Genomic DNA, 27,363 nt, shown 5'->3' on the forward strand with positions numbered 1-27,363 from the left:
CAAAGAGATAGTGTTTCAAATATAAGGGCTAAAGATAATCAAAATAATTAATACATACCTTTGGAATAAACAGAAGATATACACCAGTAATGAGTTTTCTAAAGATAGTTTCTTCAGTATCTTTCAGAAACGATTTTAAACCATTCTTATTTGAAGCCGGTCACAGTCTTGATGACAACAACACTTGTGAATTTTCAATAAAATACTATTTTCTGGGTGAGAGGATTAATACCTGGAAAAGATTTGTCAGAAACAGTTGCCATTACAAACTAATGGTCAAGATGAATATTTTTCTCATTTTGTCCCATTGATACTTTATAGACGGGTTTTGGCGATAAGAAAATTAAAACAAAGCCAGTCCGACATAAAAAGAGTTGACCCACTCCTTAATGATTTAAGAAGAAAACTACATAGCAATTATCAGAGAGGCACCAAATGCCTGTTTGGTAAAAGTCCAGGAATCATACATAATATTGTCCTTCAGGAATTGTCAATATTGTTTACTTTTGTGACAGAGCCAGCCAAACTAATGGGTCTGGAGATTTCAAGATGCTTTTACTTAATTGGTTTTTTAAAAAACATTAATTCTTTCTTTTTTATACGTTACTGCTACTCATTCGGAACCTGTAAAATGAGAAAAGTGAAAGCAGGCATAGCAGTCAAGTGAGGCCTACACTATTTAGGAGGCCATTTTTGCCCCTCACAGGAGTACCTTTTTTACCAAAAGGTCCTTTTTGGTTAGATATCAAACTTCAATCCATGTCTAGTCATTCTTTGCATTATTGTATGTGTGTGTATGTGTACACACACACACACACACACACACACACACACACACACACACACACACACACATATATATATATATTTACACGTCAAAGTATGTACACATGTTTATTGACTTATCTTTTTGTACCACAAAGGCTGCATGGCTTTGGACCAAACCTGACATACACACACACACAAACACACCCTTCATTATCCAACATAACATAACTGAAGGGATGAAAAATAATGGAAGAGGAGGGAAGGATTGTAAAGGAAGGAAGGAAGAAAAGAGAGATGGGGAAGGTGTATGAGGAAACAGCCTGCCCTCCATTGCCAGAGCATTGCCATGGAGATATTGTGAGGCAGGACTTCGTAAAGCTGGAGAAGAGAGAAAGTAAGCTGCAGGGGAGAGGTTCCAACTAAACCTGGGCAATGCCGGGTATATACACCACAAATATACACCACAAGATTTCTCATATATCAGTCTGTTAGCACATAGATAAACCATGGCACTCAATCTGTCAACTTAAATCAATTAACTCCATAAAATATTGGTAACACTGAACAAAAAAATCCTGAAATTTACCTTTAGTGAGCTTCCAGTGTAGAGGCTCTGGCTCAGCAGCACTCCAAAGGAACTCTGCACGAGCTCAGGGGTTCCCCAAATGCCCGGACAGCAGTACCAGGAGGATGCCACAAGTTGGATTCTTACTGAGGGAGATGTAGTTTTAAAAGGGAATTTTCAGGGATGCTTCCAATGCCTGTAAGTCCCATGTATCCTGATTTACTGTTATATATCCAGATTTGCAGAGGCCTTTGTTTGCAGTAAATGCTGACGCTTGGGAAAAGGTTGCTGCAGAGGAGAAGTTACTTTTCAAGGACAAAAGTATATCACGACAAAACTGGCTAACAAATGGCTAGCTAGATAAAGGTAAAGGTTTCCCCTGACATTAAGTCCAGTCATGTCTGACTCTGGGGGTTGGTACTCATCTCCATTTCTAAGCCAAAGAGCCGGTGTTGTCCGTAGAACCTCCAAGGTCATGTGGCCGGCATGACTGCATGGAGCGCCGTTACTTTCCCGCCAGAGCGGTACCTATTGATCTACTCACAGTGGCATGTTTTTGAACTGCTAGGTTGTCTAGCTAGTACTCCCTAAATTTCTCAGCTGCTTGAAGCTGAAACAGAAAAAGTAGATAAGACGCTATGCTCAGGATCAAAGACGTGAAAGTGCCATTGTTTAATATACCACGTGTTGCCTTGTGCTTGTTAGAGAATAGAGAGCCAATGAAATCTATATTAGCCAGCTTAGACCAATGAAATGATTGAGCTTTCTACACCAATAAGAGCATGCTTTCAATTTTCTGTGAAAGTGATAAAAAGCCTTGCAACTCCATTTCAAGTTGCAACAGAACTTTTGTGCAGTGGGCAGTGCTGTCCCCTTATTACTAGGCCCGCAATAAATGGCCTTTGTAGTAAGAATCCAACTTGTGGCCTCATCCTTGCACCGCTGCTCAAGCCTTTAGGAAGACTCCTGAGCTCACGCAGAGTTTATCTGGAGTGCTGGTGAGTCATTACCCCTACATTACTACAAAGACTTTTATTGCGGGCCAAGCATAAAGGCGACAGTAGATGCCCACTGCACAAAAAAATGGTCACAACTTGAAATAGCGTTACAAGGCTTTTTATCAGTGGAACTCCCTGCCCCGGAGTGTGGAGGAGGCTTTTAAGCAGAGGCAGAATGGCCATCTGTCAGGGGTGCTTTGAATGCGATTTTCCTGTTTCTTGGCAGGAGCTTGGACTGGATAGCCCATGAGGTGTCTTCCAACTCTAATTCTATCACTTTTGCAGAAAATTGAAAGCATGTTCTCATTGTTGCACAAAGATAAATTATTTCATTGGTCTAAGATGGCTAATAGAGATTTCATTGGCTCTCTATGACTCTAACAACCAGGAAGACAATCTGGTGGTATCGAACAAAGGCACAATTATGGTCTTTCATGTCTCTGACCCTGTCTGTCTTATCTGTTTCAAGCACAGACTTCAAACTGCTAGGAAATTAGAGAGTGCTAGCTAACTGGTTCTACTCTGATGAACGCATCCTTGAAAAGTAACTTCCTCTCTGCGGCAGTGTTTTCTCCAAATGTCAGCATTTTCTCAAACAAAGGCCTCTGCAGATCAGGACATATGGCAATTAATCAGGACATATGGGACTTAAAGTCATTGAAAGCACTCCTGAAAATTCCCTTTTTAAAATTACATCTCCCTCACCAGTAGTGAGAAAGGCTAGGCCCTCCATCATGCCTGGAGGAAATTGACCAGAGGACTTAGGCCCCATCTGCATTGCCATATAATCCGGTTTTTGAATCCAGATTATCTGCTTTGAACTGGATTATATGGCAGGGTAGAGTCATATAATCCAGTTCAAATTAGATAATCTGGATTCAGAAACTGGATTATATGGCAGCGTAGCTCCAGCTTTAGAGGATTCCTAAAGAGAACATTTAAAATAAAATCCATGAATAATCAAATACACAAAAGTCAAAACGACAAAAGTAAACTGACACCTGTAATGTGAAACCATATGACAGAATCAAATTCAGAGGTTTTTTTTTAATTGTAGTATGGGTATATTGGAATCACAAATCAAGAGACAACATTTTTAACCTCCTTCACTAATGGTTAAAATTGGCTTCAGTGGATTAATAAACGAACAGCTTATAAATAAATAATAATAAAACTTTATTTATATACCGCCCTATCTTCTCGAGGGACTCAGAGCAATTTCCAGTACAGCAAGAAACATACAACATGTTCAAACCATACAGCAATTAAAACATACCATATATACTCGAGTATAAGCCGACCCGAATATAAGCTGAGGCACCTACTTTTAACACAAAAAACTGGGAAAACTTATTGACTCGAGTATAAGCCGAGGGTAGGAAATGCAGCAGCTACTGGTAAATTTCAAAATAAAAATAGATACCAATAAAATTACATTAACTGAGGCATAAGTGGGGTAAATGTTTTTTGAATATTTACTGTATGTCAAAGAAAAACAGTAAGATAACTCTGTAAGTGCATAAGTAGGGTCAACAAAAACAATATGGTATCAACAATAACTTTATAATAATAATAATAATCATCAACAACAACAATAACAGCAACAACATCCTTTGTATCCTGCTCTATCTATCTCCCCATGGGGACTCAGGCTGGCTTCCAACATAGTAACAGGCAAACATTCAATGCCTATATAATCAATGCAGAGCTAGATATAGCTCTATCTATATATATAAAAGAGTAATGGCATCGGGGCAGCGGACAAAACAACAAAACTACAGGCCCCCCAACCTCAAAATTTGACAACACAACCCATCATTCACAGCTCTAGGTTGATACAACAAAAAGGAAAAGAAAAATAAAGTCCTAATTACAGGGAGAGGAATAATAGTTTTTATCCAATTGCTGCCAGTTTGAAAGCTAAGCTCCACCCACTTGGTCTCCTAGCAAACTACTCAGCCCAGGGGACAGGCACAGTTAGGTCTCACTTAGGCCTCTTCCACAGATTATCAGATTTTAACTGGATTATATGGCAATGCAGACTCAAAGCCCTTACACACAGCTATATAACCTATTTAGAATCTTATATTATCTGCTTTGAACTGGATTATCATTACTCCACACTGCCATATAATCCACTTCAGTGTGCATACTAAACATAAAGACAACCATACAACAGACATGCAATACCACCACTACCTCAACAATTACTCACCAACACCACCAGACAACGCCACAGCAACGCGTGGCCGGGCACAGCTAGTAATTATATATACTAATTTCACATTTGCATTTCCCCCTGAAAAGTTTGCAAATCCTGTGCATTTCCCTCCTGCAATATTTGCAAGTCCCATTTATCTATGTTTACATCTATCTAAAAATCTGTGTGTGTGTGTGTGTGTGCATATTTAAAAGGCCTATATCTATATTATCTATCTATCTAGACATTGCTCTATATATAGAGAATTATATCTTTATAGGACTTGCAGAGACTTGCAAACATATGAGGGGAAAATTCATATATTAAATTAATGTATTTGTAGGGGAAAATCTATATATTATTTACAAGCTTTGGGGCATGCATTTGCCCAAGAAAGAAATGCAAGCAAAGCCCTCCTAAAAACAACTTTGGCCTCTTTTCTCCTCCCCTTTCCCACTTCTTTTATTTATCCCTTTTCAAACTCTAAAAGTAGCCAGAAAAGGCTTTTTAAAACTTCCCTTCCTCTCCCAAAATACCCACCCCATTTTTGTTTCCTTACAAATACAGTAGAGTCTCACTTATCCAACATTCGCTTATCCAACGTTCCGGATTATCCAACACATTTTTGTAGTCAATGTTTTCAATATATCGTGATTTTTTGGTGCTAAATTCATAAATTCAGTAACTACTATGTAGCATTACTGCATATTGAACTACTTTTTCTGTCAAATTTGTTGTATAAGATGATGTTTTGGTGCTTAATTTGTACAATCATAACCTAATTTGATGTTTAATTGGCTTCTCCTTAAGCTCTCCTTATTATCCAACATATTCGCTTATCCAACGTTCTGCTGGCCCGTTTACGTTGTATAAGCGAGACTCTACTGTAAAAAGAAATACACACCTTCTGTTGCTCTTCTTTCCCGCCTTCCCTATTGACTCAAACGTTCTTGCAATAATATAATAATAATAAATCCTGCAAATTTGCAAGAGTCTCTCTTTTTCTTCCCCTTACACCCATGCAATATTTTTCTTCTTCCTGGCTTCCAAGAGGCTCTCACTCACTCACTCTCCTTTCGCTTTTGAAAACATTCCCTTGTCTCTCTATCTCTCTTAAAAAATAAGATAACTCCAGCCTGGGAGACAAGCGGAGAAGGGAGGTTTTGGAAAAGAAAACATACTGTAGGCTCCAGGCTCCTCTGCCTGGCTTGACCTTGACCCAATTATAAGCCGGGGAGGCTTTTTCAGCCCCCAAAAAGAGATTTAAAAAACTCGGCTTATCTTCGAGTATATACGGCAATACTACGTAAATACAAATACATAGCATATAGTCATATAACAAGGGTTTAAAACCAATGACAAAACTCCATAAAAAAACCCAGACATAGTGATCAGGATTCAGCTGAAATATTTTAACATGCAAACTATGTTCAATGTTTTTAAAGGCTACATAATGATTTCTGTGTGATGCAGGAGAGGGAGCCAGAGAACAAGGCTAATCAGATGGGACTTCCTCATTCAAACAGGTGAGCCTTATCTTGAGGTCATTATTCTCAGGTTACCTTTCCCATCACGGTTGCTATTTGTCACCTTAATAGGGCTTCACTTCACACCTGGCTTTTCAGGAAGTAGGCCTTGCTGAACTTGGAATTTCCCAGCCAGACTTTCCAAGTAAACCTGTTTGGATCACACAGCCGGCAATAATTCAGGTCCTATCGTGCATGCTATCTTTGCACTAGCAGACACATTTTCAAAATATCTGAGGATTTTCAAACAGGCAAGACTCAATATGAAAGTGATGAAGCCATTGAAAAAGGTGCTTGCTTGAAAAAATAGAAAGCTTCCACTTTCTGGGTTGCTCTGAGTTTCTGGGCTGTATGGCCATGTTCCAGAAGCATTCTCTCTTGATGTTTCGCCCACATCTATGGCAGGCATACTCAGAGGTTGTGGGGTTTGTCGGAAACAAGGCAAGTGGGGTTTATATGTCCAGGGTGGGAGAAAGAACTCTTGTCTGTTTGAGGCAAGTGTGAATGTTGCAGTTGGTCACCTTGATTGGCATTAAATAGCCTTGCAGCTGCAAAGCCTGGGGGAATCCTTTGTTGGGAGGTGTTAGCTGTCCCTGATTGTTTCGTGTCTGGAATTCCTCTGTTTTCTGAGCGATGTTCTTTATTTACTCTCCTGATTTTAGAGTTTTTTGAATACTGGTAACCAGATTTTGTTAATTTTCATGGTTTCCTCCGTTCTGTTGAAATTGTCCACACACTTGTGGACTTCAGTGGCATCTCTGTGTAGTCTGTCTTGGCGGTTATGAGAGTGGTCTAGCATTTCTGTGTTCTCAAATAAAATGCTTTATTCAAGTTGGTTAATCTAGTGCTCTGCTATGGCTGACTTCTCTGGTTGGATCAGTCTGCAGTGCAGAAAACAGAAGAATTCCAGACAGGAAACAATCAGGACCAGCTAACACCTCCCAACAAAGGATTCCCCCAGGCAGGAAGCAGCCAGGTTTTGAATCTGCAAGGCTATTCAATGCAACTCAAGGTGGCCAATTGCAACATTCACACTTGCCTCAAACAGACAAGAGTTCTTTCTCCTACCCTGGACATATAAACCCCACTTGCCTAGTTTCCAACTGACCTCACAACCTCTGAGGGTGCCTGCCATGGATGCAGGTAAAACACCAGGAGAGAATGCTTCTGGAACATGGCCATATAGCCTGAAAAACCCATAGCAACCCAGTGTTTCTGGCCATGAAATCCTTCAACATATCTTCCACTTTCTGATTCAAGTTTAATGCTGAGTAAGATGTTTCGGGTATTTTTTTTTCCTAATTCAAGACAGTAAAGGGTCAGGAATCAGCAGGTTCCTATTTTAGTCAAATATGAACGTGATCAGAATGCTGATTTGCATATGACATGGCTAAAATCCACATAGTATCTGTACTGTCCCACGCTAATGTTGTTCGTGTTTTCTTTATGTAAATCAGCAAGGTACCAGATCATGTCAGATCTTGAACACTAAACATGACCCCCCCCCCCCCCCCCCCCCGTGAGTATTCGGATGGGATACCACCAATAAATGCCAGATGCAAGAGGTTGTGTTTCAAAGGAAGGTTCAAGCAAAACCAGTACTGGGCATAAGAAAACCCTATAAAATGCATTGAGTCACCATAACTCAATAAACAACTTGAAAACACACACAGACTGAATTTTATACACCATGAATGCCAAATATTATTTTTCTTGCATTTAAGACTACAAATTTAAATAGGACAGTGTTCCTTCAGTTAAGGGACCTTCTGCACTGACCATATAATGCAGTTCAAAACTGACTCAAGGCTATGGCAACCACAAATCACACACCTGCAATGCATACTGCGGTGTGCATCTAAGGGTATAGTATATACCACACATAAAAATCCCAAGGAAGCCCAAATTCTGTCAAACAATGTGCTGCAGCAGATGCCAGTGTACCCCAGATCCAGTGTAGATGGGACTCTGAATAAGGATGTTGATGGGATGCTGTCAAGGGGTGGGCCCACACTGTAGAATTAATGTATTTTGATGCCACTTCAACTGTCACAGAATCTTAGCGTTTGTAGTTTGGTGAAATACCAGCACTCTTTGGCAGAGAAGGCAAAAGACCCCATAAAACTACAACTACAACAATTCCATAGCTGTTGAGCCATGGCAATTAAAGTGGAAATCCTGGATCCAGTTTGAGACCTGGGTAGTGATGACACAAACCAGAGCACTGGCACATGTTAAGGGCTTTTTTGTGCTATTTTGTGGGAGTTCGGACTTGTCTGCTTGCCAAAGTTCGGAGTGCATGAAATGACCAGTTCAGGGAGGCGATTGATGGCAGGGTGACATAGGGAGCATCCACACTGTAGAAGGAATTTGACACCACTTTAATAGCCACAAGGGCAGTTCCCTGAACAAATGCCCATACAGGCCTTACACAGTATGAGACACCTGGCAACCCTAATAAAAAAACACCTGTCTTTTAAAAAAAGAAGGGAATATGCTCCCTCCCGCAGAGATTTGTGTTTTGGGAAATAAAAAAGAGTGTTCTCCTGACAGTGCAGTGCTCCTCCTTTTGCTGCCACGTGTTTCCTTCCGGGGAGGGAAGGGGGAAAGAGGCCGGGGCTCCCTTCCTGTTTGGCAGCCCAGAGATGGAAGGAGGGAAGGGAAAAGGGAAGAGCCACACTGCTGCACAACCCTGGAATTCCCCTGTCTAAGCCCCGGCAGGCCGGCTCCTGTTGCAACAGAGGCACTTAGGGCTGCCCCAGCCTGTCTCTCTTTCCTACTCAAATGGGATCTGCAAAGGGGAGAAGTTTCCTGTGCAGCCTGGATGTTTAGAGAAGAGTTCTGTAATTGAGTGAGTACAGTTCTTTAATAATGGGGTCACACATATTCAGTGTTAGAACTACCCTCTTGATAGTGATGGTGGTGGTAAATAATAATAATAATAATAATAATAATAATAATAATAATAATGTAGGTTACGAGTTTCTAAACAGGAATGTATTTATTTCCTTTGATAATTTTTTTCTGCTTTTGTTCTTCCACTGCAACTTGTTTCTAAAGTCATCCCACTGGATCCCCATTAAAGCTGAATCTACACTGTCCTATATCCCAGATTATCTGGTAGTATAGATTCTCATAATCCAGTTCAAAGTAGATAACCTGGGATCGGATCCTGGAATATAAGACAGTGTAGATTCAGCCTGAGTTGAGATAAGAGCATCATTTCATACAATCATGGAGCTGGAAAAGACTGCATGGGCCACCTGTCCAACACCCTGCCATGGAGGAAAAGCACAGTCAAAGCACCTCCAACAGGGGATCCCATTTGGGGTTGGGACCCACAGTTTAAGAAGCATTGTCTTAGATAATAATTTCAAAGCTGAATTCTCATTGGAAGCAAACATGATTAAACAGAAGATATACATATCATGAAGCCATTGATTAGGAAGGACAATATTGCTTGGTAAAGTGGGTGGCAGTAGGAAAAGAGGCAGATCACACTCCACATGAATTAATTCAATCATGGAAGCCAGGATCCTGAGTGTGCAAGACCAGAACAGGGCAGGTGATGGCCAGAGTTCTTGGAGGTTGGCAAATAACAAACGAAGGTACTACATGAACGACTTCCTATGCACACTGCATTTATCTTATTAGTAGTGCAAATATGAAAGAATAATACAATATTTAAAATGAAGAACAATTTTAACCAATATACATTTACCAGTATTTCAATGGGAAGTGTGAGCCTGGCTTTGGCTAATGAAATGGTCAAGTTAATTAGGATTGTTGTGTGCCTTCAAGTTGTTCCAGACTTAGGGCGACCTTAAGTCTAAAGTTTAGGAAGGGGGCCAGGTAAATGACCTTGGAGGGGCTTTAGTTTGGGGACCTCTGGTCTATGTCATGTTGGATTTTAGTTTTCTTTTTCCTTGTTGTCAGGACTTTTGTCTCATTAGCGTATCACTCACTCGTATTTTCTGGTTTCTTTCCCTTGTAAATTTACAACTTACTGAAGTGCTTATTATCAAGTAATGGAAGTAGTTGCAAAGGCAAGCCTATATTGTGATCTTTATGACTCATACCTCTACTTTCCCATGGTTCACCTTCACACCATATACATAGATTTTTTGTATCTCTGTTATTTCTAGTCAGACCAGTTTAGCAGATTTTGAAATCATATAAAAACATGATCAGAAGCAAAAGTGGAGTTTACATGTACCCCTTAAAGTATGATCTGTTTGTCAAGCTCTCTTTGACATAAAAATACATGTCTCCTGCTACTTCATATCATGCACAAAAGGAGTTTTGCTTTCCAATATAGTGGGCTCATGATATCCGCTGGGATTTGGATCCAGGACTCCACCCAACCGTTCTGTGGATGACAGAGTCCCTTTATATAGAGTGGTGTTCTTTATATAAAGTCAAAGATTACAGTTTATTTTGAATATTTTTAAGCTGTGAGTGGTTGAGTGTGCAGATGGAGAATTCATGGATCTGCTGGGCTGATTGCATCTCTGTCTGCTGCTACAGTGATGTTGTGCTGCCCCTATGTTAAATGGGCTCTTCTCAAACCCTACTTATGTGATCTGTTAAAAGCATACAAAACTGTCCTTAATTTTTAGCAGAAAGTCTGAATATCATTACATATATCACAGAGGGAGTGCATTTTATTTCAAACATACCTGAAGTGCTGCAAGTATTTGAAAAATAACTTCTTTTAAAGGAAATTGAGATTTTAATACAGTACTTGAACATAATGTTCCCTTACTTTCCATGTGAATTTGACTATTTTAGTTAACAAGTGAGTGATACTATTTCTTGAAAAAGAGAGAGAGAGAGAGAGAGAGAGAGCATTCAAGGGTATCTGTCAACTTATGCTGAGCCCATAAATTTCATAGTTTTCTTAAGCGAGAAATCGCCCAAAGTGGTTTTCCAGTTCCTTCCTCTGAAATATAGCCTGATATTTGTTGGTGGTCTCCTATTGACGCTGACACTGCATAGCTTCCAATGTCAGACAGGATGTGGTTTTTTTAGTTATTTAAAAGTACTGTTTATAAAAAACAACACAACTTAAATGTTTCTGTTACATCAGTGGTTCTCAACCTGTGGGCTGCAAGAACGAAAATCTGGTCCGCGAAGCTCCTTCCTCTTTATTCATTTTATTTTATTTCCACTCCTTTCCGCAGAGCTGACCATTGCATTGGATAGACCTCATCAGCTCTAGATTATTAAATATGGTTTTCTGTGGGTGAGCAGATGGCAACTACTGGATGGCATAGGTTCTGCATCAGAAACTAGAGCCGGTGTGGTCTATCCAATGTAAATTTCTGAATCAGCACCCCAAATAACCAACCGAATCTAAAGTTGACAAAAAACTGATTCATAACCCTTTTGGTACAAATGTTGGAGAGTAGTTCCTTGTCAAAGTGGGCCCTGGTCAAGTGGGCTCTGGTCAAAAAAAGGTTGGGAACCACTGTGTTACATACATTGAGAATCCTCTTCATATTTCATGCAGAAAGTCTGAGATTCATGTGCTGTAACTAAGAATGTGGACTTATTCATCTTAGAAACAGACCCATGAATTCATTAGGGCTCAGTGCTAGGTAAGTGAATCCTGGATTCCAGCCAAAGCAATGAAACTGGTCTATTCCTTGGGATTCAAAATCCCCTATTCACCCACATCCTATAATGAATTAGATAGAGCTTAAAACACATGGTAATGTATGTACCATGTTGTGTAATGAACTTAATTTGTTTGTTTGGTTGAATGCTACTTTCTCCTGAAAGCGACTCATTCAGCAATGACTGCTGCTTTTCTTATTTATTGATTAGACTTCCGGCATAGTGTAGTGATTTAGGCATAGATTACAGCGCTAGGGACTAGGATTCAAATCCCCGTTCAATCACGGAAATCCATTTAATGATTTTAGGTAAATCACACTTCTCGGACTCAGAGGAAGACAAAAAATCTTGCCAATATGACTTTTGACCTGGAAGCAAACAGCAACTTGATTATGAATTTTCTCAATTTGAATGTGCATTTAATATGAATAATCTGGCAAAAGATAAAATACAGCATTTTCAAAATATGTTTTCTCTTTGGATCTTTTTCTTTACAGGTTCATCACTAAAAGACCAACATCTTCACGGATTGTCCACTATGGCAAAAGCAGTGTTGATTGATCTGTGCCACCTCGAAACCAACTCTTGGAATAATCAGATTCAGGACTCAATCATTAGGACATTAGAAGCTCTTGGAAAGGAAGTTTCTTCCCAGGCTCCATTTGTTTGCCTTATGTGTTGCCAAGCCTTAAAGACTAAAAGGAATGGTGAAGATACGCTCCAGAAAACAATGCAGAGTTTTCAGTGCTCAAAGGGAAGATTTGAGGTTGTGTGTTCTGAAAATACGGTCTCCACTTTGTATGCCATTAAACAGAAGCTTGATGAAAAAGATATAAGTGTAATTAAAATAATCTTGCCTTCACAAAGAAAGCCACTAATGAGAGAGTATACCAGTCAGCTTTTTACTAGCGTTTACCAGATTGAGTATGAAGATTTAGAGGTAACTTGTGAAGAAAATAATCTCCCAAAATCAACAGCACCACAAAGTGAACTAATATCGCTCTCAGTCCAAGATGCAGAAAAGATCCAAAATGAGATAAAGATGTTTTTTGAAAGCCTGCCTGCTCTGAAAGGGAAACTCACCCTTCTCAAATCTTCGTTGATTCCAGGTAATGCAGATTGTTATATTTGTTGCTAAATTGGAGAGTCAGCGTGATGTAATTGTTTGAGTGTTGCTCTAGTAGTGGTGGTGGTGGTAGTAGTAGTAACAATAATAACTACTACTTTATTGTATCCCGCCACAATCTCCCCGAAGGGACTTGAGACAGCTTGCACAAGGCACAAAGAGCCTAAAAGCAAGACATGAAATGAAACACTATAAAATACAATTGAATAAAACACATAAGTATGTAACAACAGTATAAAAATCAGAATAACACAGTGCTTATCCGTCAATGGTGACAGCTAATGTAAACATGGACAGACTGATAAACAATAGGGCCGAGGAGCTCTAGGGCGACTGAGAGACCAGGATTCAAATCCCTGCTTGATCATGAAAACCTTGGGCAAGTCCCACTCTTTCAGCCTCAGAGGGAAAGCAAAGGCAAACTTGCTCTGAACAAATTCTACCAAAAAAAACCCTGTCATTAATTTACCAGAAATGATTTGGAGGCACACAATGACAATATATTATTCAGCTGCTTTTCCCTTCTATTTCTTTTCTGTTTTTTATTGTGATTTTATTATATGTTGCTTGAATCAAATACTTGAATAAAGCCAGCATCAGGGCCATGCAGACTTTAAAGGGGTGTGCAGTTAGATACTTGAATGAAGCCAACATCAGCACCAGGCAGACTATAAGCAGAATACCATAGCTAAAAAAAGTTATATTCCAAAGCCATTTATTTACAGTATTTATATTCCGCCCTTCTCACCCCGAAGGGGACTCAGGGCGGATCACATTACACATATAAGGCAAACATTTAATGCCTTAACATAGAACAAAGACAAGAGACAAACGCAGCTCCGAGCTGGCCTCGAACTAATGACCTCTTGGTCAGAGTGATTTGTTGCAGCTGGCTGCAGCTGGCTGCTCACCAGCCTGCGCCACAGCCCGTGTTCTGCTCCCAACTGTGAGACACAGAGGGGTCTCACCGATAGTTCTTAGCTTTAGGCAAACATGTAAAAAGAAACTGTCTCCTTCGAATATCTAAGTCCCTAACCATTAAGGCTTTAAATGTCATGACCAGCAGCTTGAATTCAGGCTCTAAATGTATTCTATGATTCTATGAAATGTCCTGGCAGCCTATGCCATTTACTGTTCCAGATATATGTATTATTCCAGGCAGCAATACAGCTGCTGGGTTTTTCATTCACACTAGCTCACTTTTCTTCAAGGGCAGGACAATGTGAAGTGAACTGCAGTAGCCTAGCTAATTTGGCCAAGGCATGTGTCTTCAGGAAGGGCTGTAGCTGCATGTTAGTCGAGGCTGACCTCAAGCATTCTGAAACTTGCTGTTATTTTGGCTTCCAGTGACAGAGATGGATCTAGGAGTGTGATCAAAGGAGTATATCCTCAGCCAGGATAAGCTTTTGTCTATTCAATTTCCAGATTCTGTTTCAGCAAATCTCTCTTTTTCAGCAGTCAGCTTCAGATTATTTGGTTCTCATCCATGCATTGGCCCAACTCCTGCACCCTCCCAGTTGACTACAGCGACAAATAAAAGCAGAGTGGGGTATCATATTCACTCCCCAAACATCGCCCCTTGGTTTCATTTAGGCATTAAGGAGTGTGGAGATAGGAGGGACCCTGTGGCACCCCACAATTTAATAATCATAGCCATGAGGAGAAATTCTCCAAGCTACTTTCTTGAACTGGCCTTGTAGATAGGAGCCAAAGCACATCGAGACATTGACTGTTAATTCTGCAATATTGTACTGTAGTGATTGGATTTTGCAGAATGTTTTATGTATGAACAAAAACTATATACATTGATAAAGTGCCGACATGAGGCGGTAAAAAGGGACTAAAAGTCATGAGAAATAACCCAGGGTCTGACACATCATGTTTTCTTTTGTCCTCAGAAAAGTAAACATTCTCGACCAAACACTGGCATGTTGTGTCTGTATAACTATGGATGCATCTAGTTCTAGTCTGTAGAATTAATGCAGTCACACATTACATTAATTGCCATGGCTCAATGCTGTGGAAACCTGGAAGTGAGGAATCTTCACTCTTTCGCAGAGAAGGCTAAAGCCCTTGTAAAGCTACAGCTCCCATGATTCCATGACAGTTAACGTGGAATGAAGCTGCATGAATTTGGCAGTACAGATGCATCCTATGTTGTGCTGGAACTTATAACTGTTAGGATTTTCTGTCTGTTAGGGAACACCACCCATAAAAAAGCAAAGCATCCAAAAATACAAAAACAGGATACTTATGGTTGAGCATTCAGTTCACAGCAAGCAGAGCATGAAGTGTCATGTGGCTGTAAAGAATTTAGAGCTTAGGGGGCAAAGATGTAGAGTTCAATCTTAAAAAATGCAAAAGGTTTATTTAGAGAAATAATAGCTACATTTCTTAATAGTTAAAGAACTGGTCTGAGCTACACTAACCCCATCTCTCTAGGATTCAAAAGATAGGGGGAAATCTCTAAGCACACGTCTCGCAAGACACACAAGCAGAGAGATCTCAATACACACAGAACACACCAAGATGCAAAAAGCAGAAATCAAAAGCAAAAGGCATTCACCTATAAAGTATCTATTCTACTTAACCAATCAGAATGAGAGCAGAAACAGAGAAGAGAAGAAATAGATATGTTCCAACTGTCATTCAGGAGATGGGGGAAGGGATTTACTTCAGCCAATTCTAAGCTAACTAATTATTCCTCATTGAGGACTGCAGACTTGGGCAGTGTGGGGTTAAATTCCAACAATAACAACATACTGTAGTTGTCCCTGAGGCCTATAACAAAATCTATATTTTTAAAGTGCTTTTTTGTCTTGTTTTTTAAAAATGCTTCCTTAGATCATATCTTCCTCCATGGATTTACTACAAGGACAGGTGGCATTTCCTATATATCGACCCTGAGCTCCTTCAACCTCTTCAGCAGCTCCAAGCGACGTGACCCACCTGCAGTGGTTAAGGAAAACCTTCGTAGGTTAGCCGTCACTGCTGGATTCAACCAAGATACATATCACAGTGTAAAGGTAAGGGTAAGAGTGTTGAGTCTGACCTACTTGCCAACATTTTGATGGCTGCTTCAAGGCTCTGAAACTTCCAGCCCAGAGAGATTGTGGGCCTTTCCAGATAGGCCCTATGTCCCAGGATCTGATCCCAGGTTTTCTGTTTATCCCAGATTATCTGGCAGTGCAGACTCATATAATCCAGTTTAAAGCAGAAAACCTGGGATCAGATCCTGGGATATAGGGCCTGTCTAGAAGGGGACCAGGATAGCCCCGTTCCTGCTTGCTTTTTGTAGGCAGGTAAAAATGTAAACTCTGCCATCAGGTATTTAGGAAATAATAAGACACAGGATGCTGGGGATGGTTTTTTTTTGGGGGGGGGGGCGGTGTAGTTTTTAAATGTACAGTAGAGTTCCGGTTATTCGACATAAACGGGTGGGCCGAATGTCAAATAAGCAGAACTGATGGATAATAGGGAGGCCCTATTATCCCTTCCGGCAAGCTGGTTTAGGGAAGCGCCCCGTGCTTCCAAAGTGGCAAGTGCTCTCCAGAGGGACAGGGCTCATCCTTACGGCAAGCACTCAGTTTAGGGGAGCCCCGTGCACCGGAAGTCAGTTAACCAGAACTCTACTGTAGTTTTAATTGTATTTTATTTTAATGTGTATGCTTTGTGAACCAAATATTTTTCTTCATTTTTATATTCACATTTTAATTTAATGTAATAGTTGCTCTTTTTATTTGTATTGCATTATGTTTGCTGTTGGTCCCTGTGTTGGGAGAAAGGCAGGATAAAAATTAAATACATACATACATAAATTTAAGATCACCTTGCACCAGGTGTGCCTAATCCCTATGTGTAATTCTTAAAGACGCAGGAGCATTTTCATTATCTAGACAGGCCAAAACTATTTCAATTTCCATTATCCCCAGTCTGCATTGCAGGTAATAAAAGGTGATAGGAGTTATCATTCACTGTCAGCTGGGTAATAACTGAAGAACACTGACCACTAGGTAAAAATTTAAAAAGTTGGCCCTCTGGATCAACTGATACTCTGTCCATGGATTCGATGGGCCTTTGAAGGCAACCCTAAAGCTGATGTGGCCCTTGACGAAAATGAGTTTGACACCCTTGCTCTAAGGGAACAGCTCAGTTTCTTAAACTATTCAACCTGCTAGAGAGACTCGTAGGTAAAAGATAATTTCCGTTCAAGAATCACTGACAATAGTTTAGGAAGATAACAAAGCCCCCGTATTTCACAAGGCTATGGAATTCCATTCAAGTCCCAGCCACATGTCTTCAATTTGGTGTCAAGGAGGATATGCAACAAAGGGAGAAATGCTTGCCAAAAGATAAGAAGCAGCACGAGGCCTAATTATACAATTTCATAAGAAGGCTGAATACTGTTCTGTGATATCAGCAAGATTACACTTGTAATTTTGTATTAATTGCATCCCGTGTTGTGATTAGCATGAGAATGATGATCTACACGAAATGCATATCGAAGAAATGAAATCTTGCTCAGAATGTATCTGGCAGTCTGGGCAAAGCAATGGGAGAACTAAGGGAAAGCATCTTCTGGAATCTTATTGGCAAACAAGGGATCATAGGAATTGCAGCCCAACAGCCCTTGTGGATCAGAAGTTGAAAGGTGAAAGGGCATGTTCAAGTCAGGCATCATACCTGCAAGCCTTGTTTCTAAATACAAACCCCATTCTCCTGACTAACCAGAACAAACCAAATATTACTGCATCACAACTTCCATCAACTCTAGTCATGATGTCTAATAGTGAGGTCAGGGCCGGCCCCACTCATGCGGCAGCTGACGCCGCCGCCTCGGGCGCAGGCCCGGGGGGGCGCCGTCAGGCTGGGCGGGAGGCGGGGCACCGCCCTGACGGTGCCCCGCCTCCCGCCCAGTGCGCCCTGGCCCGTCTGGCCTGCTAGAAAAGGCCAGACGGGCGAGCGGGAGTAGCGTGGGAGGCGGGGCCAGCTCTGACGCCGCTCCCCCCCCCCCCGCCCAGCGTGCCTTGGCCCTGCCTCCCACGCAGCGTGGGAGGCGGGGCCAAGGCACGCTGGGCGGGGGGGGGGGGGAGCGGCGTCAGAGCTGGCCCCGCCTCCCACGCTACTCCCGCTCGCCCGTCTGGCCTTTTGTAGCAGGCCAGACTCAGCGGAGGTTTCTCCAGGCCGCGATTGCGGCCTGGAGGAACCTCCGCTGAGTCTGGCCTGCTACACAAGGCCAGACGGGCGAGCGGGGGTAACGTGGGAGGCGGGGCCAGCTCTGACGCCGCCCCCCCCGCCCAGCGTGCCCTGGCCCCGCCTCCCACGTTGCGTGGGAGGCAGGGCCAAGGCACGCTGGGCGGGGGGGGGGGAGCGGCGTCAGAGCTGGCCCCGCCTCCCACGTTACCCCCGCTCGCCCGTCTGGCCTTTTGTAGCAGGCCAGACTCAGCGGAGGTTCCTCCAGGCCGCAATCGCGGCCTGGAGAAACCTCCGCTGAGTCTGGCCTGCTACAAAAGGCCAGACGGGCGAGCGGGGGTAGCGTGGGAGGCGGGGCCAACTCTGGCCCCGCCCCCGCCCAGCGTGCCCTGGCCCCGCCTCCCACGCTGCGTGGGAGGCGGGGCCAGGGCACGGGGGGCGGGGCCAACTCTGGCCCCGCCCCCTCACTATTCGCCAGGGGCCAGGGCGAATAGTGAGGGGGCGGGGCCAGAGTTGGCCCCGCCCCCCGTGCCCTGGCCCCGCCTCCCACGCAGCGTGGGAGGCGGGGCCAGAGCACGCTGGGCGGGGCCAGGGCGCCGGTGGCGGGGGCGCTTTTCAGCACCCCCGCTTTACATAAAAAAATATCTCCGGCCGGCCCTGAGTGAGGTATACAGGAGTTGAGGTCCAGTCACATAAAATGACATCGGATTTGACCTGTGGGCTTCAAGTTTGATACATGCACCATAAAGGTTTAATCTTTGCCTCCTGATGTTGTAGTCCATCAGCCCTAGTAAGTAAGGCTAGTGGATAAGGATGCCAGCATGGAGTAGAGCCAACATAGGGAAGTGGCTTGAGCCTCAGAGGAAGACAAAGGTAAATCTCCCCTGAACAAATTCTGCCAAGAAAACCCTGTGATCAGTGTGACTTGTTAGAGTTGCCATGAATCAGAAACAATTTGAAGACACATAACAACAGCTTGCAGTTCAACAACATCTTGACAGGCCAGGCAGTTCCCCTTGCTGGTGTAAAGGGAAGTAACTAGTGGAAGCTCATGAAAATGACTTCATTTTTTGTTGACTTCTTGGGGAGGAACTGAAGTAACCCTCCAAGGAGGATGACTTCCGCAAGCTAGCACGGAAATTCATGTGGGTATAGGCAGCCCATTGACCTGCCTTATAACCATTTAAAACAGGGAATGGACAAAGATTAGATCAGGCTTTCTGGATGATCCATAAGGATTTCTGGCTTTCACTATTCAACAGCAGAACAACTAAAGCATACCCTCACAGTTATTCTGCTGGAATGAGGAAATCTCTGTTCGTGAGATCCTGACCAAGAGTTTATTTTTATGCAGAAAGATTGCAAATTCAGTGTTAGTTCTCAGATCATATACCTGAACACGTGCGTATCCACCTTTTGTTCCTGGACTTGGCTGCTGACGCTCATTGTTTCACCATTTAGTTTTCATAACTCTGAAGTGTGTGAATCAAGGCTTTTAAGAGGAATGGTATCACACTGAATTGGGTGTGGTTTATTAATTTATTAACCTCTGTAATGTTTTCTTTAGTGTTATGGGCACTGCTGACTTGGAGGCCTGGTTTTACAAAGACAGCACTTCCATACTGCACATGTGGTCTTTCTGCCACTAAGATAATTCCTGGAACTTTTGGTTGTTTCTGTTGGTCATCTCTGTGTGTTTCTTGGACACAAAGCATGTCACATTTCTTATCTCAGCAAAATTCATAAAGCAGCTGTTCTTTGACAGCTGACATGCCTTTGATGTTAATTGAAATTATTATCATAGTTAGTCCTGAAAAGGTCCATTGATTTGTTTGGTTGCATGCTGCAAGTCGCTTCTAGTTGTGAGAGAATCAGCCATCTACAAAGACATTGGCCAGGGATATCTGGCACATCCTGTTCGGATATCAGCCAGCACGCTAACGCCTTAAATCAAGAAACAGTTTTCTAAGATCTACAGAGATACTCGCAGGAACACCTCAGCAAGTGAGAGACCAAAAGTGGCAGGCTAAAACCCAGAACATCAATCCATGGCTGATACCAAATGAGAGACACTCTCCTGGGCACACAGAAGACTGGGCGACTTGGAAGGCGCTGAACAGACTGCGCTCGGGCACCACAAGATGCAGAGCCAACCTTAAGAAATGGGGCCACAAAGTGGAGTCCACGACATGCGAATATGGAGAACAGCAAACCACAGACCACCTATTACAATGCAATCTGAGCCCTGCCACATGCACAATGGACGACCTTCTTATAGTACCACCACAGGCACTCCAAGTGGCCAACTACTGGTCAAGGGACATAGTATAATGCCAAGTTCTTAACTTTGTTTGTGTTTTTACATACATTACAACTGTACCCTTGGTTCACTTCTGATACGATAAATAAATAAATTTATTAGATTAATATCACACTTTTCTCCCACAATGATGCCCAAAGTTGTTAAGTAAATAAGTTTACAGGAAATGTTTGAGCAGAAGACCACACACAGCAACCCCGGTTTTCTTTTTCTTGCTGTTCACAGGTCAACCATGCCAGTGATGTTTGGATCATGGGAAAGACCAAACCAGAGAGCTATGATGGAATAGTAACTAACCAGAAAGGGGTAACAATTGCTGCTCCTGGAGCAGATTGCATCCCTGTGCTTTTTGCTGATCCAGTTCGAAAAGCATGTGGTGCTGCTCATTCAGGTAAAAAGATTCTTTTGCCATTTTGCTAGCATCGAGAAATTGATTATACAAACCTATCCATGGATTTAATCTTTTTGTAAACTTTCCTAATTGGGGATACTGTTCTCCCTTTTTTCTGCCTTAGGCTGCATTCTCACTTTTAAAAGCATCATTAATTACTGCTGTCTCTTACCATCATTCTCCTTTACCCCTCAAAAATACCTCTACAATTACAGCTGGGGAATGATATTTTGGCTGTAATATACATTTTATGTTGTTAATTGAAGCCATGTGTTTTTAGAAGGCTGTGCTAATTTACTGGTGGTTTGAGACAGCTCTTGGTTACCTATCGTAATACCTTTTAAGCAGGAGTTGAACACACTCCATTTCACTGAAATAATATTCTATCTTTATCATAGCCTGTCCCCTGATCAGAAAGCAGGAATAATAAAATAGTTGGATTTGGTGTGAATAGAGAAGATGTACGCCTTAAAATTGTTCTTGCTATTGTTCCATCCCTACTTTCCTATGTTGTTGTGGTCTCTTTTCATTGCTTCCTGTTTTTTTGTTTAGTAACAGTGGATAATATGCTTTTGCAGTTCTTTAAATCAGAGCTTTCCAAATTGTGTGTTGTGACACTTTAATGTGCAGGCTTCAGTGCATAGGTGTGTCGTGCAAACCTCTGAGTTTATGTGAAATAACAAATATATTTTTGAAAATATAAATGAAAGGTTTTCATGAGATATGTTGTATTCCCATACATTCTGTTATTATAATTTATGTATGTATCGCTATTTCTTACAAAGGGTTAGTATAACCTCAGTGGGAAAATCGTGTCTCCGGTTTGCTAGTAAAACTTAATTACTGTGTCGCAAAATGCTGTGTGTCTAAAAAGTGTGACATCAACACGAAAGGCTAGGAAGGCACTGCTTTAAATGGTTATTCAGAATGATAATGGCATTGATGCTTTCTGTCGCACCTGACTTAACTTCAATTGTGATTCGTCATACACACTTCCGTGCCATCTTGTGTTATCTAGAACATAGTGGACGGAGAGTCTAAATTGCTCACTGGAAGCTATAATTTAGAGAAGGCATTCCCCAAAGTATTTTAATAAGTCTTTCTTTGGCGTTGTGTGCATCCAAGTTGTTTTCGACCCAGTACTTGATGTTTTAAAAAAATTAAACTAAATCCATATTTTTCCATCCAATCCTGCATGTTTACACACAGTCTTTGAAAATAGGATTTGTGGTCTTGGGTTTTCCTCCATTCTTTAAAATCCTAAATATTATCACTTTTTTTCCTTCCCCTGCATCTCAGGTTGGCAAGGCACGTTGCAAGGCGTTTCTATGGCTGTTGTTAATGCTATGATATCGGAATATGGCTGTAACGTGAAAGACATCCTTGTGGTCTTGGGGCCATCTGTTGGGCCTTGTTGCTTTAAACTACCACAAGAATCAGCCCAAAAATTTCACAGGATTGATCCAAAATGTGTAAGACTTTATGAATCATCACATCCTTACGTTGATATCCGAAGAGCTACACGGTAAGCTTCGACTTATTTATTATTTATTATCCATTGTGATACAGTATGTGTAGTTTGCAGTGTGAGGTACCTAACCACTGGCAGAGTGTAGAAGAGAATAGATGGAAAGAGGTGATCATGGTTACCCTATATATGGTTTACAATTGACCCTCCACATTCATTCATTTGACCTTTACAGGTCTGATTATTCATGAGCTGGATTAAAACGTTCTCTAGGAATCTCTAAGTCATCTAATGCCTGGGGTAAAATGCTGCTGCTGATAGATTGTGGTATATGATACAAAAAGAGAATACATAGACCTTAACCTTTTGGGGACCGAGCTATTTTAAGTATATCTGGGACTTAAGCTCTGTCTGTGAAGTGGTTTGGGCCTCCCCTTAAGAATGGGTGGGCTGTAGAGATACTGATGGCTCCATGCTTGTGGAACTTCCTCCAGACTAAGTAAATATGGCACCTGAACTTTAAATAGCCTTTGAATACTTTTTGTGCCAAGCTGTTAAAATATGTTAATTCTTGGTTTTAACCATTTCTGTTTCTACCTTTCTATTTTTGCTGCTGGTGTGTTTGCATTTAAGCTGTTCTCCAATATAAACAGTACAGCCAGTACCCCAAGTTACAAACATCTGACTTGCCAATGACTTCTAGTTAAGAACGAGGGTGAGACAACTGAAAGTGAGAGAAATCTATCCCTCGGAAGGGAAATTCACTCCTGAAAGAGTTATCATGGGGAAAATTGTCTCCACTGAAGCTTTATCACCAATTGAGTGTTGTGTGGTTTCAGGGCTGTATGGCTGTCTTATAGCAGCATTCTCTCCTGACATTTTGCCTGCATCTGTGGATGGCATCTTCAGAGGATCTGAAACCACACAACACCCCAGTGACCAGCTGTGAAAGACTTTGAAAAAAAACTTGCTTTGTGTGAATTCTGTTACATTTTCTGACTCATTCTGTATTATTATTTTATTATTTTCTACATTTATATCCCACCCTTCTTCTTACCCCAAAAGGGGGACTCAGAGCGGCCTTACAAAAAGGCAGCAATTTGATGCCACACATATATATATGCATACAGTTTAAAAAAGCTCATCCTCAACAGGTTGGCTGTGACATTCTGTACTAGTGCAGCTTCCAGACAGTTTTCAAAGGCATTAATGTGGCCTAAGTGGAAAGTTATTCAGGCCTGAACAACTGCAGTGTTCTCTGAGGGATGGATGCAGCTGGCACCTTAGCCAAACCTGAGGAAAGGCATTCCTTGCCACAGGAGTTGTCCAGTCTTCCAGGAGGAAAATTGATATCAAATGATTAATCTGGGAGCCCCATCCAGAACAGATAGTAATTTCAACCCCAGTTTAGTGCCTGATGCAATGTCCACCTTGACTAGATTCAGCCTTAATATTTTCATAGAATCATAGAATCATAGAATAGTAAAGTTGGAAGAGACCTCATGGGCCATCCAGTCCAACCACCTGCCAAGAAGCAGGAAATCGCATTCAAAGCACCCCCGACAGATGGCCATCCAGCCTCTGCTTAAAAGCCTCCAAGGAAGGAGCCTCCACCACAGCCCGGGGGAGAGAGTTCCACTGTCGAACAGCCCTCACAGTGAGGAAGTTCTTCCTGATGTTCAGGTGGAATCTCCTTTCCTGTAGTTTGAAGCCATTGTTCCGTGTCCTAGTCTGCAGGGCAGCAGAAAACAATCTTGCTCCCTCCTCCCTATGACTTCCCTTCACGTATTTGTACATGGCTATCATGTCTCCTCTCAGCCTTCTCTTTTGCAGGCTAAACATGCCTAGTTCTTTAAGCCGCTCCTCATAGGGCTTGTTCTCCAGACCTTTGATCATTTTAGTTGCCCTCCTCTGGACGCTTTCCAGCTTGTCAACATCTCCCTTCAACTGTGGTGCCCAGAATTGGATGCAGTATTCCAGGTGTGATCTGACCAAGGCAGAATAGAGGGGGAGCATGACTTCCCTGGATCTAGACGCTATTCCCCTGTTGATGCAGGCCAGAATCCCGTTGACTTTTTTAGCTGCTGCATCACATTGTTGGCTCATGTTTAACTTGTTGTCCACGAGGACTCCAAGGTCTTTTTCGCACACACTGCTGTCAAGCCAGGCGTCCCCCATTCTGTATCTTTGATTTCCATTTTTTCTGCTGAAGTGAAGTATCTTGCATTTGTCCCTGTTGAACTTCATTTTGTTAGTTTCGGCCCATCTCTCTAGTCTGTCAAGATCGTTCATTCAAACAACGCTCCAGGACTCTCATACTCCTCTGTCCATTCAGCTATTCCTATATGGATCATGTTTCCAAGGTCAAGAATCAAACAAAAACATGAATCAGTTTGAAGAATAGGTCTTTCAAACAGGTGTCTGATATAATATAATAATCACAGTCTTTCTCCTTTCTTTCTCCTTTCTTTCTTCTTTCTTTCTCTTCCTGGGAAAGTGTTCTTCTGGAGGCTGGAGGAGTTCTTCCTCAGAACATTCAAGATGATTCTGTGATGGACCCAAACCAAAATGTCACTCTCTGTACATCATGTTGCCCCAATCAGTTCTATTCTCATGTCCGTGACGGTGAGAATTTTGGGACACAGGTTGGATACATATCAATTAAAGGCTAAGAGATCATCACGAGAAGGATTAATGTGGCGGAAACTGTCGGTGAAGTAATGATGACCTTGCCTGATCTTGGGTTCTTCCATTGTTGCCATTTTCAGCTGGAGCCCTTCTACCATATCTTGTGAACACAACTGTCCTGGGAAGGGAGAAAAGAGTCCTCCATCACAAAACCTTGGGAGATTTTAGTGGCCTTTCTGTGTGCTCATGTGGCAGTACATCTTTGGGAATTGACATTTAGTTGGTTCCCAAAATCCTGCCTCAGGCGCAGAACTGTTACAAAGACGGCTGCACTTCAGATTGTTTATCTCCACCCACTTCAACTTGCCAATGAGTTGCATTACCATTTCAGGTGAAGCCCTAAGTCTTACCTTAAAATATCCACCCTTTTCCTTATCTGGGCACACACAGAAGGCATCAAAGGCGCTGTGTTGCAATGGTTCTGGTTATATTTCTCAGGCAGGTTCCAGATGGTGGTGCTTGGGGATAGCTGCTCCCCAAAAAGGAGCGGTTATGTGGTTGCCAGTTCCTGGGCAAAGTATAAAGTGTTTGTTATGACCTTTAAAGCCCTACATATTTTGGGTACAGGTTTCCCAGAGGATTGCTTCCTCCAACACAATCCACCCTTTAGGACACAGATCCTCTGGGGAGCGATTGCTCCCACCAGACAGAACCTGACTGGCAACCATCACTTAGAGGACACAACTGAAGACCTTTCTCTTCCACCTTTCTACTCAGTCTTCCTAATGGATGACCTTCTTACAGCGACACCATAAGCACTTGAAGCGTCCAGCTTCTGGTCAAAGAAAATTTAGTATAATGCCAAGTTTTTAACTTTGTGATTTTTCTGTCCATTATAATTTCTCAATTCATTCTCAATTCACTTTTGACACAATAAATAAAACCCAGTCAATTCCGTGAATTTTAATCTGCATTTAATCAGTGGATTTGAAGTTGTATTTTAATTCTGTGTATCATATATATGTGTTTTAATTGTGTTTTTATCTCTTTGTTTTACCCTGCCTCTAGCCACAGGGAGAGGTGGGTAATATTATTATTATCATAATTATTGTTATTATCTACTGAGGGAAGACCCCACGTGAAACTCCGCCATCAACCTATTTGGTACTGGAGGAGGCAACAAAGCTGATACAAAGTTGAACATAAAGCCACTGCTTTAGCTGTGACAGATTAGATCATTAATTGTCTCTCCAGTTCACCTTTGGAAACAGATGTGAGGGAGAGAAAAATGCAGTATCATTGTAAGAGATTATCTATACCAACAATGATCTTTTCCATTTTAAATGGTATGCATGGTTACATTTAGTTATCACTCAGAACATTTTTTAAATAAAATTCCAAGTTACTGTCATGTGTCCACAATACTGTTTGTTTAGTACAGTAAGTGCCAGAAACTATAAGTTCCCCATTCTTGGAAATGGATTTGTCAGATGCATTTCCCTCACTGCATTGTTTGTCACGCAAGGTACAGTCATACCATTACAGCATCTCTTCTACACTGAACTAGAAAAATCATATATAGATTCTGTTCTGATGTAAAACAGTTGATCTTTGTCCTTTTTCCCAAGTTGAATTACCATCTGTACTGATAAAAAATACAGGTGAGCGCAAACACTTTCAGGCTATTTTGTGACATTTTTGTTATTCTGCCTATTGAACGTATATATACAATATCATCCAATATAGATTGCCATGTTGTTTAATTATTTGTCAGCTAAAGCTTCCAGTTGCAAATCTGATCCACATGGTGTCACTGTGTAGTTAGAAATGCCAGGGGAATACACTTTCCCATGGATTCAGCAGCCTTTCCTAACCTGATTGTCTTCCAGATGAGTTTGGCTACAGCTCTCAACATTGCTCATCATTCCCAGCCAGTGGCCATGATGGGAGTATCTGCAAAGCTTCCGTTGAGGAAGCTGTTGGATTAGCAGATACTTTTACTGGGTTAAATAGAATGGGTTTGTCCGCTGAGATTTTTGCCAGAACACTGGTTTTGAACTACCATCTTGGTAACTGAACAGCAGCAAGGTGTATTCTAAAGGTTATTCTAATCACCTAATAATGGAGCCTCCAGTGGCCTAGGGGGTAAAAGCCTTGTGACTTTAAGTTGGGTTGCTGATCTTAAGGCTGCCAGGTTCGAATCCAACCCGGGGAGAGCGCGGATGAGCTCCCTCTATCAGCTCCAGCTCCATGCAGGGACATGAGAGAAGCCTCCCACAAGGATGGTAAAACATCAAAACATCTGGGCGTCCCCTGGGCAACGTCCTTGCAGACGGCCAATTCTCTCACTCCAGAAGCAACTCAGGTTGCTCCTGACACGAAAAAAAACAACCTAAAAATGTAGGAAAAATTGACATGATCAGGATGGTGCACAGCACATTTGGGGCATCTTCTCTCTCAGTCCTATATTGCCAACTGCAGGAAATCCTATTTTCCTGCACAAAATAAAGTCAACTGAACATTGGGATAATGATTCATAAAAATGCTTGAAGCATAATATA

The 27,363-nt window shown here is 41.9% G+C and overlaps 2 protein-coding genes across 7 annotated transcripts in view; one reads left to right on the forward strand and one right to left on the reverse strand.

The window, feature by feature from the left end:
• ccdc122 (coiled-coil domain containing 122) overlaps positions 1-27,363 on the reverse strand; it is a 105,468-nt gene that overhangs the window by 14,308 nt on the left and 63,797 nt on the right. Inside the window, exons 1-2 of one of the 5 annotated variants that reach the window (XM_062975630.1) lie at positions 7,891-8,108; positions 59-232 (exon numbers count right to left, since the gene is read on the reverse strand). Coding sequence is in view for 1 of the 5 variants with exons in the window: in XM_062975628.1 (XP_062831698.1) it covers positions 7,891-7,941 (51 nt within the window). In the remaining 4 variants the exon portion in view is untranslated. Of the gene's footprint in view, positions 1-58; positions 233-1,354; positions 1,998-7,890; positions 8,109-27,363 lie in introns of those variants that run through there. The other 4 variants (XM_062975629.1, XM_016996967.2, XM_062975628.1 and 1 more) reach the window with 4 other exon arrangements.
• Positions 2,193-26,208, forward strand: lacc1 (laccase domain containing 1). Of its 2 annotated transcripts, XM_062975626.1 has the most exons (7): positions 2,193-2,331; positions 6,005-6,057; positions 12,174-12,785; positions 15,647-15,828; positions 20,541-20,706; positions 22,006-22,231; positions 24,672-26,208. In XM_062975626.1, the coding sequence occupies exons 3-7, from the start codon at positions 12,215-12,217 to the stop codon at positions 24,844-24,846; spliced, it is 1,320 nt and encodes a 439-aa protein (XP_062831696.1). In that variant the 5' UTR covers positions 2,193-2,331; positions 6,005-6,057; positions 12,174-12,214; the 3' UTR covers positions 24,847-26,208. The 2 variants fall into 2 exon arrangements, with proteins under 2 accessions (XP_062831696.1, XP_003226662.1); XM_003226614.4 differs by lacking the exons at positions 2,193-2,331; positions 6,005-6,057 and adding an exon at positions 8,217-8,908.

The sequence above is a fragment of the Anolis carolinensis genome, chromosome 3 (assembly GCF_035594765.1).
Source record: "Anolis carolinensis isolate JA03-04 chromosome 3, rAnoCar3.1.pri, whole genome shotgun sequence".
Lineage (NCBI taxonomy): Eukaryota > Metazoa > Chordata > Lepidosauria > Squamata > Dactyloidae > Anolis > Anolis carolinensis.

What these genes read in the sequence shown, in the direction of transcription:
- lacc1 (XM_062975626.1), top strand. Translation starts at nt 12,215, where the DNA reads ATGGCAAAAGCAGTGTTGATTGATCTGTGCCACCTCGAAACCAACTCT. An exon ending in CAAATCTTCGTTGATTCCAG is followed by an intron (nt 12,786 to 15,646) that starts GTAATGCAGATT and finishes ATGCTTCCTTAG; the next exon opens with ATCATATCTTCCTCCATGGA. An exon ending in ATGTGGTGCTGCTCATTCAG is followed by an intron (nt 20,707 to 22,005) that starts GTAAAAAGATTC and finishes CCTGCATCTCAG; the next exon opens with GTTGGCAAGGCACGTTGCAA.